This window comes from Mercenaria mercenaria, chromosome 12 (genome assembly GCF_021730395.1).
Source record: "Mercenaria mercenaria strain notata chromosome 12, MADL_Memer_1, whole genome shotgun sequence".
In the NCBI taxonomy this organism is placed as follows: Eukaryota; Metazoa; Mollusca; class Bivalvia; order Venerida; family Veneridae; genus Mercenaria; species Mercenaria mercenaria.
The window spans coordinates 60849070-60864141 of NC_069372.1; the positions used below are offsets into that span (position 1 = coordinate 60849070).

A 15072-nucleotide genomic window follows, 5' to 3' on the forward strand; every position below is an offset into this window, starting at 1 on the left:
TTTAACCATTTCTAATACAAACTCATCTTACGTAGCCCGCCCGCTTAGCTCAGTAGGTAAGAGCGTTGGTCTACGGATCTCGGGGTCGCGAGTTCGATCCTCGGGTGGGGCGTATGTTCTCCGTGACTATTTGATAAACGACATTGTGTCTGAAATCATTAGTCCTCCACCTCTGATTCATGTGGGGAAGTTGGCAGTTACTTGCGGAGAACAGGTTTGTACTGGTACAGAATTCAGGAATACTGGTTAGGTTAACTGCCCGCCGTTACATGACTGAAATACTGTTGAAAAACGGCGTTAAACCCAAAACAAACAAACATCTTACGTAATTCCATACTATTACTTCTGTCTATGTCATCACACCTAACTTGAATTTCATCAGCAACTCCTACCTTAACTTATTTGTTTCCAACTTTTTTATGTTCTTCCTATATTTCAATCGACTTCTTGTCAATAACTGACTTCATTTCTCTGGTCGTATTCAGCCTTGCAGCTGTTCTCACCGCTTTTCGTAGCAAGGGTCTATCAACTTTACTTCGTTTTGTTCCAAATAGAGGTTGAGGTTTTATTATTGTACCCCCAGAACGACGATGTTGTAAGGGGGCGGGGTATACTGGTTTCAGGTTGCCTGTCTGTCTGTCCGCTTGTAGACACAATATTGCATGGTGTATGTAAGATTCTTTCAGAAAAAAAATCTGTACAGTTACAGACTTTGTTTTTTTGTTAATATACTATATACATACTGTCAAATCAAAGGAAAAACTTGTTTACACTCTAGAGGCCACTTTCTTGCTGAAATCTTCCTGAAACTTTGTCAGAATGTTTGTTTTTATGAAATACTGGAAAAGTACAAATCTGGGTCATGTAGTGTCAAAAACTAGGTCACTAGGTCAAATCAAGAAAATGCTTGTTTGCACTCGAGGCCACAGTTTTGGTGCAATATAAATGAAAATTTGTGAGAATATTTGTATCCATGAAATCACTAGGTCAGACATATTTACACTGTTATGGTATGTTACTCAGGTGAGCGACCTAGGGCCATGTTGGCCCTCTTGTTTAATTTTTCAAACCTTACATGAATATTTATCAAAGTTGTATACACTCCCCCCCTCCTCCCCACCGTCACCACCCACGTTCCAGATTTTTTACTTGATTGTGCTCTCTCTTAAGGACTCTTTTCTTTTAGGTTCAATTTTAATGAAATTATTTGCTTCTTAGAAACATCCTTAACTTTTTGCCCGATACATTTCTCTGCCATTACTCAACACAAACCCATTTGGCGAGGGTGTGGTGACACATTTCTTGATTTTATAGACATTAGACTGATTACACAAAGTAAAGGACCACATCGTAATTATTCTACTTTTAGTACTTATTTTAGCAATTACACAAGTTTCACAAAATTTAATTGTTCTTTATTCACGTAACAAAATCCACATGCATTTCTATCACGTACTAGTAATTTATCAGCATCTATCCAACTTATTTGTCTTCCCCTGGTTTATACTTTTTCAAACCTTTTATAGTAAAGATGCCCGCCAGAATTGATATAATATCGAAATCACGGATTATGACATTATATAACCAACGATTACAACGGATGCAACCCCCCTTTGGATATCAAACATCCGCCGGACGCCCAACGATGTATTCCTATACATTTACAATTTTAGCATTCGCCGTTGGCGACAGAGTGATACCAATTCATCGAATATGCTTGTTTGTCATATAATGGGATAATGTTACAACTATTGTAGCTCTCCTGAGCACGATATGTTTTAGGTGAGTTATTGTGATCACTCAATAGTTGTCCGTCATCAGCCAGAATGTCCACACTTCTCTTCATAGAAAAACCTTGCTAACACTATTAAAACCAGGATTTGGCAAAAGTTGCTGAAACATGGCCAAGATGTGCAATGGATGATACTCTTCCAAGGTTGTTCTTTTTTTAAGATATAATAATCAACTAATACCCCCAGCCTGCTCATTGTCACTGGACAAAATAATCAATCCAAACAATAACTACTGTTGATTTATCTTCCCTTGACGATCCACTAACGTGGATTAACTTGTGATATACACAATCTGTAGGTCATGTACTAAAAGTCTAAAAACTCTTGTCAGTTTTGGAGAAGTAGTGCTCACGAGCGTATGCCAATATCATGCAACGGCAAAATACTAAAGCTTTCTGCCCTTTGGAATCTCAGACCGGGATTATCCTGTAATGTGTATCTCTTCGGGTGATGAACACCAAGGCCCAGTTGTTCGAAACTTTAACAGGGGATCAAACTAACGGTTGATTAACTTTTAGAGTTACATTTGGATATTTTAGAGGACTTAGTAAATCATTATTATTTTAGAATTATGAGCACTAAAACGTCTTTACAGTAAAATTAAAACATCATACTAGTGGTTCCCATCATTGCTAATGTTTTGAGTCAAAATTTAACAGGCGGTTAGTTTAACAGCATGTTGAAGTTTCGAACAGCTGGGTCTAGGTCTATAAAATTTCTCGTAACCTTTTCATTAGTAGTGAAGTAATAGTATAGATGTAATGTTCAGAAGAATTGGACGAACGAACAGAGGGACAGTGTGATTCCAATATACCCCCATCAACTTTGTTTGGCAGGGGATATAAAATGTAGCATTTGCATAAAGATCTTGGGTTTTAATCCTAGATACGTAATATTTCTTTTCAATATCTTCGTTGTTAGTAAACTCGTTTATAGGTTTATGTACACGATGTCATATGGTTAATCATAGAAAAACTTGGTTTTGATAGCTCCACTTTAAGGGGTCGCCAGAGCTAACAAGGAAATATATCAATAAAATATTAACCAGTTGTCAGATGTATCTAAACTTGGTCTGTAGCATCTGTAGCATCGTTGTATAGACCTCTTAGTTTGTTCAAATGGTTCAGTTTGGTCCCTTCTAGGAGCTGACAAGGCTACAAAAAACGTAAACGATTTCTTCTTATGCTTAACCGAACCTCTTTAATGGTCAAAACTCAAGGGGAGCAGCGGTTTAGTGGATAAGGTGTCGGCTGCTCAATCCAGGGATCGTGGGTTCGAGCACAACGGGGGTCAAGACCATGACTTATTACTTATTTTTACAGGAAGCTACAATAATCTTGAAGCTTTCATCAAAGTCGAAAAAACACTATAATTCGAAAATTACTATAAACTAATGGTCAGTTCTCGAGAAGTCCAAATGGTTGTAGAGTTTTAGGGGCTAATCAATGTAGCTTTATGGATGTTCAACAGATCCGGTCAAAAGAACGTTTAAATTGAGCGACTTAAGCCCATTTGGGTCTCTTTTTTTAAACATTTGTGTATTTTTTGTTATATGACAACAATCATCTGTATGGTTAAGAGAGGTGGATAATATATTCTGTGTCCATTATTTATGTTTTGAAAGTTTTATGTGTGTATGTATATGTGTTGATTGCTTTACAAATGTCTTTACTGTTTGATAAATAAATAAATTAGGGTAAAAACTTGCAACCTGTGTTCATCTTTTAGATCATATTCTTATGTTCCACAATACTGGTGATGAATACTTCGGTATATAAGAAATGTCAGCGGAGACAGAATGCTTGAATTTTTCGATCTGGTAAGCAAAATAAGAAACTAGGGCTTTAATTGTTATTAATTTGTCATATAAGGGGATAATGTTACAACGATGTTTTCGAGGTGAGCTATTGTGATCACTCAGCCAAATTTCCGTCATCAGCCGGAATGTCCACACTTCTCTTCATAGAAAAACCTTGTCAACACTGTTAAAACCATTTGGCGGAAGTTGATATGTTCATTGGATGATACTCTATCAAAGTGGTTCAAAAATTATATTCCAAGCAAAGCACTGGTTGTCATGACAACTGAATAAAAAGACAGATTTCAGAATGTTTTTAAAGAAATGTTCTTTAGGTGACCCTCTGAAACATGGCTGACAGAGGGCTATGTTATATGTACATTGTAAAACCCTGCGGAGAACTTGTCAAAAACTTCGGGTCCGAATTTTAATTTTTATCGTGCTAGTGATTAGTGTTCTTTGGAGGACCTCATCCAGTATTGTTCAAGTTATTCTGATTCGTAAAACAAGTCTGCCAAAGAAAGTCTGTGGTCACTTTCCTAGATGTGTATAATGTGAACTTGTGTGTGCAATTGCTGCTGTACCTGGAGGAATTTCATAAACTTAACGATCATCTTCATGTTCCATGATTTTCGGTTGAGTCATGACCCTTCATTTCTTATTTTTATGAAATTTAGGTCAAATTTGATACTGGGTTATCAAAAACTAGTTCACAAGATCAAATCACAGAAATTTTTGTTGATGTTTGTCTCAGTAAAATCTATGTCAATGTGAAACGGGGTTGACTAACGTTTAAAAACAAGGCAATTAGCTCAAACCATAGCAAAAACATTGTTAACATTCCAGAGGTTACGTGACTTGTCTTGTTTTTCTAGATGCATAACACAATCACTTAAGCGTGATTGATAGATGTCTTTAAGAATTTTGTCTTAAATAACCTTCACCGTATCCCAGTTATATATGACAACAACATTTCAGAAATTATTCCTCGTCCTCTTAAGTTAGAATTTCAGGTTTAACACATCTAAGGGAAGGTCCCGAGATGTCGGAGATGTAATGAAATTTGCAAAATCCCTCTAGCTACCTAGCACGGGGTCAAATGTAACTTCACTTACAGTGCTTTACAATGTATGGGGGACCTCCGTGGCCGAGTGGTTAGGTCACTGACTTCGAATCACTTGCACTTTAGTGACTTTACCGATCGGGGTTCGAGTTTCACCCGGGGCGTTGAATTCTTCAAGTGAGGGCTTACGGAAGGTAGGTGTTTCTATCCAGGTGCCCGCTCGGGATGAAATAATGCACAGAGGGGCCCAAGGGGTCTTCCTCCACCATGAAAAACTGGAAAAATCGCCGTATTACCTGTAATTGTGTCGATGCGACGTTAAACCTTACAAAACAAAAGCTGCAAAGTCCTTGAGCACGTTCATCGAAGCATATAGACATCTATAAATGGAAAAACCAATGTTTGGAGTCCCAGCATAGGCACTGAATAATGAGGAACAGATAGACGTTGTGCTCCTAGAATCCAGATGCACAACTTCACATGCTATATAACAAATTCCCGGGCCATAACTCTGGTCTGACCGACAGAAATCCCGAACAGAACCCCAGATGTACATTTTCACATGCTTCAAATAATATTTTTATTATGTTTCATGATCATAGGTCAAATACGTTCGAATATACGTGCGACACAAACTTTTGTTCTCTTCTTTCATATTTTTAACTAAGTCATTTGCTATAACTCTGGTCTGGTGTTACAGACGACACAAACCTAAGCCCATTTCATGGATGTTTTTGACTAACAACTAACGACTAACCTAACAATCCTGTGAGGTTTGATGACTCTGGGTCAAGTACTTTTTGAGAAATGCATGGCACAAATTTGAACGGAGAGACGGACAAGGGCAACCCTAGGTGCACCCCATCCCACAAAAAAATGTGTAGGGCACGAAAAATATATTGACATTGTAGACCTCTTTGTGTGGATAATAGATGTTCACTAATTAAGCAGAGATTTATATACACGCAACTAAATTCCTAATCGGTCAGTTTATGTTGTATTGTTATTTTGTAAAATAATGCCTGTATTCACACGAAATTTCGCATACCGACATTTGAATAGGTACTGTAACTAATTATTAATTTAATTTTGGCCGACTTAGGGCCAAAGTAACCTCATTAGGCGTTTCAACAAATAGCGTTATTGCACGTGCATGGCATGTGCACCAACATGCACGTGTCCGTTTACACCTTTGTCATTACTGACGAAAGTCCTACAAGAAAAACACGTATTATGGTAAAATTGACACAAGAGCAACGCGATCAAGCTGTCGGAATGTTTCTAGCCGGGGATACATTAACGACACGTGGGCAATTTATTTTTGCAATTTCAAAGCAGTATTGATATAATTTGTTTGTAGCTATTACTTTGATGGTTACTTCCATTTTTAACCTTATTTCCGTTTACAAGATCTAGAACCTTCAACCGGTGGCTATCGACCATCCGAGCTCCTTTTACGAAATTTAACCCAAGTACAATTAATTGAAGTGACCGATTTTGAATTTTGTTGTAAAATTCCGACAGCTCGTGCGCGTTGCTTTTGTGTCATTTTCACCATGTTATGTGTTTTTCTAGCAGGACATTCGTCAATAGTGCCAAAAGTTTTAATGAACACGAGCATATTGGTGCATATGCCCTGCACGTGCAAAATATGCTATATTGGTCAAAACGCCTAATGCTGTTACGTTGGCCGTGAGTCGGCCAAAAATAAATCAATAATTAGCTGCAGTACCCATTCAAATGTCGGTATGTGAAATTTCTTGTAAATACATGCATTAATAACAAAATAGTAATACAATATAAACTGACCGATTAGGAATTTTGTTGAGTGTATAAAACCTGTCATACTTTGCACATATTTGTTTGATTATGCAGTACCATATATACCCTAAAGTTTTCACAGAACTCAAACATGCATTCAGAAAACAAAGTCAATTGCACTATGGATGTATCAAATAAAGCAAGGAGCGACTGGTGTCTCAGTTTGCTACCTAGGCTAATGTATTTTCCTAAATATTCAAGAATACACATAATGTTGTTCGACTGGAATAATTCAACTGATTTGTATATACTTGGTCTGGTATAATGATAAAGTTGAATGAATTTTAAACGGAGTTCTTGTAACTTGAACATACTATTATAAAATGGTACTGATATTCGATCTTCCCAATATGTTATTGAGATAGTTTTTCATTGCGCTGTGTTCAACAATGATACAAACTTCTATTAATTTAATGACATTAACAATTACTTGCTTGACATCAAATAATTCTATGTCTCTACATTTTGATGGAGATACTATTCCTCCTTTTTCTGTTTTGGATACTGCAAAAGTAAAGTAAAGTGTTTGTTTTATTATAGTTTCATCTCTACTGAAAGGACCAGCCAAGATGGCTTATGAGACACGTACATACATTGAAATATATTCCATGTAGCTATTTACAAAGCTCTGCTGCTATTTTTCATATCAAATATCATATAAATGTGATATGCTTTGTAATATAAAATTAAGTTCTAGATTAAGTGTGAATGTTGGTGTTTTGCTGGTCCTTTAACCTTTGTTAGGTGAACTTTCCAGCCAGTATGTCCGCATCAGCCCTTTACCCTGTAAAATTAGAAGAACTGCAATCATTTTTGAATCTCCTCTGTTTGAATTCTATAGAAATATGTCACATGGTCAAGATACTAACTTCTCGTCATGTACGTTGTACTAGTGAGACAAATATTTTTCATTAGGTTCAGGTTTTTGCACGGAACACCAAGTTTGCGTTGAAAAAAGCCGAGGACGTGCCTTTATAAACTTCAATATTTGTGACGGATGAATGAGGTATTTTCAAATCGATATATTAAAAGTATTCACAACAAAACAATAAAAAAGTTTTAACCTTTTTCATGCTGGACACGACTGATTCTGCCTTTGCGACCAGCGTAGATCATAATCATGATATTTTAAGTGGTCGCAGTGGTCGAGAGGGCTAAGACGCTTTCCTACGGAGGTGAAGGCCCCTGGTTCGAATCCTGGCTACTCCCATTGCTGTGTGTCCTTGTGCAAGGCACTTTATCACGATTATCTCAGTCGGCCCAGCTGTAAGTGGGTACCAGCAAATTGCTGGGGGTGAGGTATAATTGGTTTTAACTGTTGTTAAAATAGGGTCGCCCAAAAGCTCTACAGAGCTTATGTTAATTGTTTCACAAAGCGACAGTAAATAAAATTTACTTTATCAGTCTGCACATCCGCGCAGTCTGATCATTATCTGTATTGTTCGCCATTCAGGCAATATCATTTTGGTAAGCTCCCCTTTTAGATGTTAATGGTACTGTCTAAATTGAAAGCTAGACAAGTTCATTATAGAAATTGAGCAGCTTCATTATCCTACCTTGATTGGTATTTCAGCTCTGAAAGAGGTCTCGTATCCTCCCAGTAAATGTAATGCTTTATGGGCTGTTTCGCTGAGATGAATCTTGTTCGCTGAAGTAATTTGGTAACATGTACTCATAAACATTTTCTCGATACACGAAGTTTGTTTCGATATAAAAAAACTTTATTGTTTGTAGAAATCGTTTTTTTTTTTTTTGTGAACTATAGTATGTTGAAATAAAACAAGACTATTAGGCCAGTCATTAAATGGAGCTAAAACTTCATGTCACCACTCGATTTGCACTATTTTGTAATTTGAAAAGTATTTATTTCTGTATTTTTTTTTAATTCAGAAGGGAAATGCTATATCTTACCTGAGCCATTAGATTCCATTCTACTTGCAGTATTGACGGTGTCGCCGAACAGACAATATCTTGGCATCGACAGTCCTACCACACCTGAGCATACCATAAAATTAAAGATGATTATACCAAATCTGTTATTTTGAGATATCTATCCCAAACTCAACCAATTCTAAATATGACATTATGAAATGTTCAGCTGTGAAGCAAATTGTTAGTTTAACTTTGCGTAATTGTTTATAAGTTACTTGTACTGTTAGAGGAGATTAATTCATATAAGTTGCTGTAAAACAACAAAGTCAGTGATTCAGTGAAATGCAACACATACACTATTATATTAACCAGTATTCAGTTCATAGCTGTAAGTAAAAGTCATAGAAAATGTGTAACAATCCTTAATGATACTTCAACATCCATAATTCTAACTTTTAAAGTGTTTTTCTTTTTCTTTCTTTCTTTTTTTAAATAAGTTCATTAATAAAAAAAAAAAGAAAGGACAGCTTTAGAAGTTTCAGAAAATGGCGGATCGTTTGGGACTTACCGAAATTTCTTGACCTTGAAAGATTAACCACCATTACAGTTACTGAGATGCTAATATGCTTCAATGGAAAAAATGGCTGCCACTTTGTAGGGTCGTAAAATTTCAATGAAAGTCAAAATAAAAGAATATTAACTTTTCATTAAATGAAAAAGATTAAGTTAAAATATAGCATATTCATATAGTAAATGAGTGTTACAACAGCAATAATTCACATAGGATATACCTGCGCAACATGGTCCAGTGTGCATGCCTATACGAACTTGGACTTCTTCATCCGGTAAGTGTTTTATTTTAAACTTCCCAGTAGCGGCAATCATATCGATAGACATGTCAGCAATTATCCCTGGTTAAAAAGTATCAGAAAATTTTATGAATGACACTTACAGCAGCATTTTTGTAAAAGTTTTTGAATCAAAAAGATGACACACGATGCCAAAAATCACACATGACTACTGGGTTGACAACAATCAAATGCTTAAATTTTCTTTCAAAGATCTCGGCCTGAAATTTTTGCTGATTGCGTTTTGACCAGTTGAATATTACATGCTTCCTATATCTTTTCAAACCAGTCAAATTGCGCCGAGCCAGTACCATCTTGTGGCCATGTGGAATGTTTGCAATAGTTAACATTAAAATTAATTGCTTTTTTAAGTTTCAGATTTGACCGCTGTAAAAATATTCCTGATCCAATGCCTAAATATGCAAATTAAATTCTTATCACGAACAAATTACAATCAAAGACAAGAGATATAAAAATGTTTACGCTGTAAATACAGTTCCCATCGGGTTCTTCTAAATTTAGGGGTTTTTTTTTAGTTATTTGATTTTCAAAGTTTGATACCTTTCTACTATCTCATAACTTCGTGAATTGGTACAGCATGTTAACATGAGTTTGTTTGTTTGTTTGTTTGTATGTTAAATGATAGTCTTGTTTTGTCGGAAAATAGCTTGTATTAGCTAGCGTTTAATATGTTTGTTAAAACCGACGTTAAGTAAAGAAATTCTTATATTATCTTGATGTGGATGGCATATTTAGCTATTACCAGTGTAACATATAGTCCTTTAACACAATGTTTTAAAATTCAATACTTATTAAGTAACATAGACAGTGAAATAAAAGAATGTATTATGAACAGCTTTATCCTTTGTGGCAAGGAAATTTGGTGTAAACAGTATGTAGTACTATGAAAATAATTTAATGGATATGCAATGTGAGAATCCAAACATAGATAATGAAAAACCTGCGTGGAGATCTCCGTTTCTTGTTGGTATTCCGCTTACAACAAGATAGGCGTCACCTATAGTCTCTACCTATAAAAAATGTAAAATCAAGTTCTACCTATAGTTTCTGCCTATAAAAATGTAAAATCAAGTTCTTATCATTTTTTTTTAAATTATAACACTCGTGATCATTTCAGCAGAAATAAATCTTAAAATGTGCACCTTGAAAAGTTTCACAGGATGAGACATTCAAATTGATCATTTCTGTTCTTACAAACTGTAAAACGGTTCATTCAAACATTTCTACGTATATACTGCAAAAGACAGTCTCTCGTATCAAAGATGGCAAGTTAAAGCAATTCTGGTCACTAAAAATGAAAGTATATAGCTGAAAAGATATACACTATTTTCAAAAAATATAATTTGATATTCCTCGTTAAAATCGGACGTTTGCTTTTCACTTTTATTTAATTCAGTACTGATTAAAACAATGACGCAATATAGATAACAAATATATTAATATATTGGCTGAGAAGTTACTTCTGGAGTTACCATACCTTACATTGTACATTTTCTGTTGTTTTTTTCGGGAGTGGGGGGGGTGCTTAGAATAATCATATTTTACATAAATAGAATTACGCTTTAGCCCGTACTCGAGGGCGTGAGGGGTGTTGCACATTTCAATGACTCAATCAAACCGAGTATGATATTATGTTGCTTGGTCACAGATTTTAATGACATCCCATGAATATCACATTGTCCACATATCCATTCGTTATAGACCTGCAATAGTGAACTATAATAAATCATTTTAGTATTATATGATTTACCTTATAAGCGTCGTAGCTTGAAATTATATCATCAAAACAGGTATAAAGGTCATTCAAAAGGTCAACGACTTGCATCGGCGAGCTTTTAGAAGCAAGTGTGGTGAAACCAACAATGTCCGAAAAGAACACCGTAGCTGCTTCATACAGTTCTGGTAGCACGTTTTCCCCGAGCTTCAGTTTATCAGCACAACTCCTGAAATTGGAACAAACTTTCAGTGTTTATTTTGTATGTTTGTAGTATTATGTGGCTCCATATCCCGGCTTTGATTTTGAATTTGTACTTATAACTATTTATTATAAGATTTAACAAAAATGTGAACTGATTGTAGACAATAGTGTCATGATGGTCCGATTCAATGTCTGAAGACAGGACAGTGAGGTGAGGCTCACTTGGCCCACTTTTCAGAAAATACTTCAAAGTTTTGGGCAAGATGACTTTATATATACTGAACCCAAATTTCATATATGAAAATATGAACAATCGCTGCATCTTTAACAAACAACTGTTACTGTTTGGCAATTAATTCTGAATGTTGTTCTTCATACACATCTTTATTATAAGAATTTACGAGGAGATGTCATTTAAATGTATTTCCATGAATTTAACTACCAACCTTGTTAGACAACCAATTAAATTTCACTATATACAAGTGGAAAATGTTTTTCATGGCGTTCGGTAACATTCAGTAAGATAATTTGAAAAAAAAACGTTTGAAGGGTTTCTTTAATTCGAGTTTTTAGCTAATTTGATTGTAGTGGAAATACGCAAAAAAAAAAATACCATTTGAAGCGAGTTTGGTAGCTGTTACTTGGAAGTACGTCTTTTATTGACTACTTAATGAGAATACTGTAATGTACGACGAGCTCGCTTTATTTTGGCTGTCATGACCAGATATAGTCCATGAAACTTTAAAAAAAAGTTTGGTGATGATGGATTCTGTAGCACTGACAAATAAATTTCAAATATATGATCTCCCGACATTCTGTTCAAGCAATCATACTTTTTTTAATACCTTTGGTTGATTTCGTTGTAATGATGCGTAAGGTCAAATTTAGCAACATTGCGATCATAGTTTGTTAGGAGATGTCATTTAAGGTATTCTGCAGTTTGACCTACTGTCCTTTTCCAGAAAAGGTAAGGAATACCATGACAGGACCAAGTAAGCTGGTTTAAAGATAGTAATAGTTTACCGCAGTAACATCCATAAAATCATGAAAAGAACTGGTTAACGGGTAACACCAGTTAATTAATAACATCTGGTACAAACAATAACACCGGGTATTATGAGATGATGAATGGCTTACCGCGGCAACATCCGGTATAAAAGTTTATCTGTTTTCTGTTTCTCCTGCATTAGTTGTTGAGTTCGTTGGTCTACTAGTTCTTCTAGATTACTGGCATATTTCTCCAGTCGATTTAGCATTATGTCCACTATATTGGAACTCCTGTAATGTTGTTTAAGAAACGAAATATAGATCTATTGATATTATCATCGCCCTTTCAAGAACCTGTATTTTCGATGTCAGAAAATGTTTAAAAAATCCTTGTAACGCTTAGTAAGGGCATGGAGCAGTAGAACTGAGTATTAAGTGGACCATATGGCAAGATCGAATAAAAAATATTGACATCTGTATATGCTAGAAAGCAAATGCCGGAAATATAACCTTTTAAAACTTCCTTTAAGGGAGATATGCAATGTTATTTATCAGATAAAGAATAGGGTACTAATTTATGAAAAGTAGCATAATCTCCCTTAAAAGGTTTTACAGCATTAAATAAATTTGAAACTCACTTTCCATGCTGTATGTTTTTCTTTATGAAAGATTTGATAATATTGAAAGATGGTCTTTCATTTTCGTTGTCAAGCCAACATAACTGCATCAATTTGATAACTTCTGGCGACACTTCCTGAATGTCAGTGAAGAGTTCCGGTCTACAAGGGTCATTCTCGCGATTCTTTACCCTTCCAACAATATCTGGAAAGCCGTTTTTGAATATTTTTTTATTAAACGTAGAATTTTGTTTTTTTATAAATAGGTATACATACTAGCACATGTTTTAACCTTAAGCCTGCTGGCGGCAAGTGATTCTGTCTTTGGGACCAGTGCAGACCAAGATCAGCCTGCACATTATGGTTTGCACTGTTCGTTATTTTGTCAGTCAATTTTCAGTGGACACCCTTCGAATAATAAATGGTATTGCCCAAACTGAATGATGGACCAGTCCATTTTAGATATTTAGCAGGCTAAAGGTTAAACTTATAGACATGTAGAATCATATCTTAAAAACAAAAAGAACTTCTTTTGAAGGGTACATCGCAAACAACAGTTTTTGAAAGTAAAAGTTGAAAATGTAATAGACACATTAGCATAAAATTTTCACTAGTGCAACAATACTTTATATACATTATATACATTTTCAAAGAGTACATTTTATTTAATACATGATTTCTGTAAATTATAAACATTGATATTTATATCTGTTAAATTCAATACAAATTATATGTTACTGATGAAGACCGCAGTCAATGCTGCTGCGAAACCTGACAAACCTTTGGCTGTCATGTGACTTATGCCTGCAAACGTTCCCATTCTGTAGAAAATCTCATGCAGAATAATTCCAAAACTGTAAACATCCGCCTCTTTTGTTTTTATACGACTGCTGTTTTCCAGTAGTTCCGGTGCTGTCCATAACATTCCTATAGTATCAAAAAGAAAGTCTAAAAGTACACCTAGTAAAATGTTTGTTCTCGTTTCGTAATACATAGTTATATGCTGTTTTTTTTCTTATTCTTTATTCTGATTTCAAAAGAATATACCTGTCTTCTATTGTTAAAACAGGTGTGCAGCGCACCATAAAGCAGTTAAAGTTTCCCAGTGGTGGTTTTGCCACCGCCCATTCGAAGGCGGTGCCCACTGTGTTCCTTTGCTTTTGGTAGTTTCGTCCTAGTGTGTGTGCGCGTGTTCGTGTGTGTGTGTGTGTGTGTGTGTGTGTGTGTGTTCGCGTGCTTGTTGTGTGTACGTCTGCTTGATGTGGGTTGCGCTTTGGGGAGGCTGCGTTTTAGGAATGTAGCTTTACCTACAGGACATCCATGTTCTTTTTAGTAAAATGTAAAATATTTCGTTAATTACATATTTGAAGGAAACTTGTCTTTAATTCTTGATTTTACCAACACGATGATTATAAGCAAAGTAAAATGGGTCTTTCTTTAATTCAAGATTTGGTACAACTATGTCTTTAATTCTCACTTTTACGAAAATCTGTGTAAAAATTTAGTAAAATTGTTCTTTCAATTCATGTTTTATCAAATGTTAACAAGTTTGCAAAATACAAAATAAATAATGCTCCATTAATTCCTGATTTTACGTAAATACGTCTATAGCTCACGATTTCACGAAATGTGTTTAAAAATCCTATTAATATCGTCTTTTAATCTCTGATTTTTCTTTTAAAAAGCCTATAGTCCTGGTTCATATAACATTACCCTGTGATCAAATGTTTCTTCGATTCTTAATTTGACTAAAAATGCTAGAAATGTGATATAATTCTTCAATATTCGTGATTTTAAATGTGAAAGTAAGCCAACACACATATATCTCCCTATAATGCTGCTGCCTTTTTAATTTCACATTTTGGGCTGGTCTAAAACTCGCCTATCAAGTATCAAATTGTTCAATGGAATAAGAAAGATTTGAAAAGGCATATAGATATATTGACCTTAGGCATATTTTATAATTTATCCAAATATTCTTCAAAGTAGTATAAATATATTAAGTCGATACCGATGTTGATTTGTAAATTTGACCTTTAACCTTACCAAGACTTTACCCGGGATGGAATGACTGAAAGCTGCGTCTAACAAATTATCAAAAATGTGATACCTGAAGTAAGTACTTCAAAAGAAAATAGAAGAGCGAACATGAAAGTCAATCGGAAGTTGAGTTATTTCACATTAAGACCAGGATAATATCTTCTTTCATTCACGAACACCACTTGTCTGACATTTTCACATTTTACACTTCCTGTGCTATAAATATCATGTGGACTTCATATGGTAAATACACTGAAACAATCAAAATATCCGCTATATCTTAAATTTATATAA

At 35.1% G+C, this 15072-nt stretch overlaps 1 protein-coding gene across 1 annotated transcript in view; it reads right to left on the reverse strand.

Moving 5' to 3' along the window:
- Nucleotides 1-6556: 6556 nt before the first annotated feature.
- The window catches only part of LOC123534804 (atrial natriuretic peptide receptor 1-like), a 50437-nt gene continuing 41921 nt past the window's right edge, over nucleotides 6557-15072 (reverse strand). Inside the window, exons 17-25 of the mRNA XM_053520192.1 lie at nucleotides 13519-13665; nucleotides 12760-12943; nucleotides 12272-12412; nucleotides 10967-11159; nucleotides 10157-10226; nucleotides 9139-9258; nucleotides 8387-8470; nucleotides 8032-8123; nucleotides 6557-7259 (exon numbers count right to left, since the gene is read on the reverse strand). Coding sequence (XP_053376167.1) covers nucleotides 7206-7259; nucleotides 8032-8123; nucleotides 8387-8470; nucleotides 9139-9258; nucleotides 10157-10226; nucleotides 10967-11159; nucleotides 12272-12412; nucleotides 12760-12943; nucleotides 13519-13665 — 1085 coding nt within the window. The 3' untranslated portion in view covers nucleotides 6557-7205. The remainder of the gene's footprint in view (nucleotides 7260-8031; nucleotides 8124-8386; nucleotides 8471-9138; nucleotides 9259-10156; nucleotides 10227-10966; nucleotides 11160-12271; nucleotides 12413-12759; nucleotides 12944-13518; nucleotides 13666-15072) is intronic.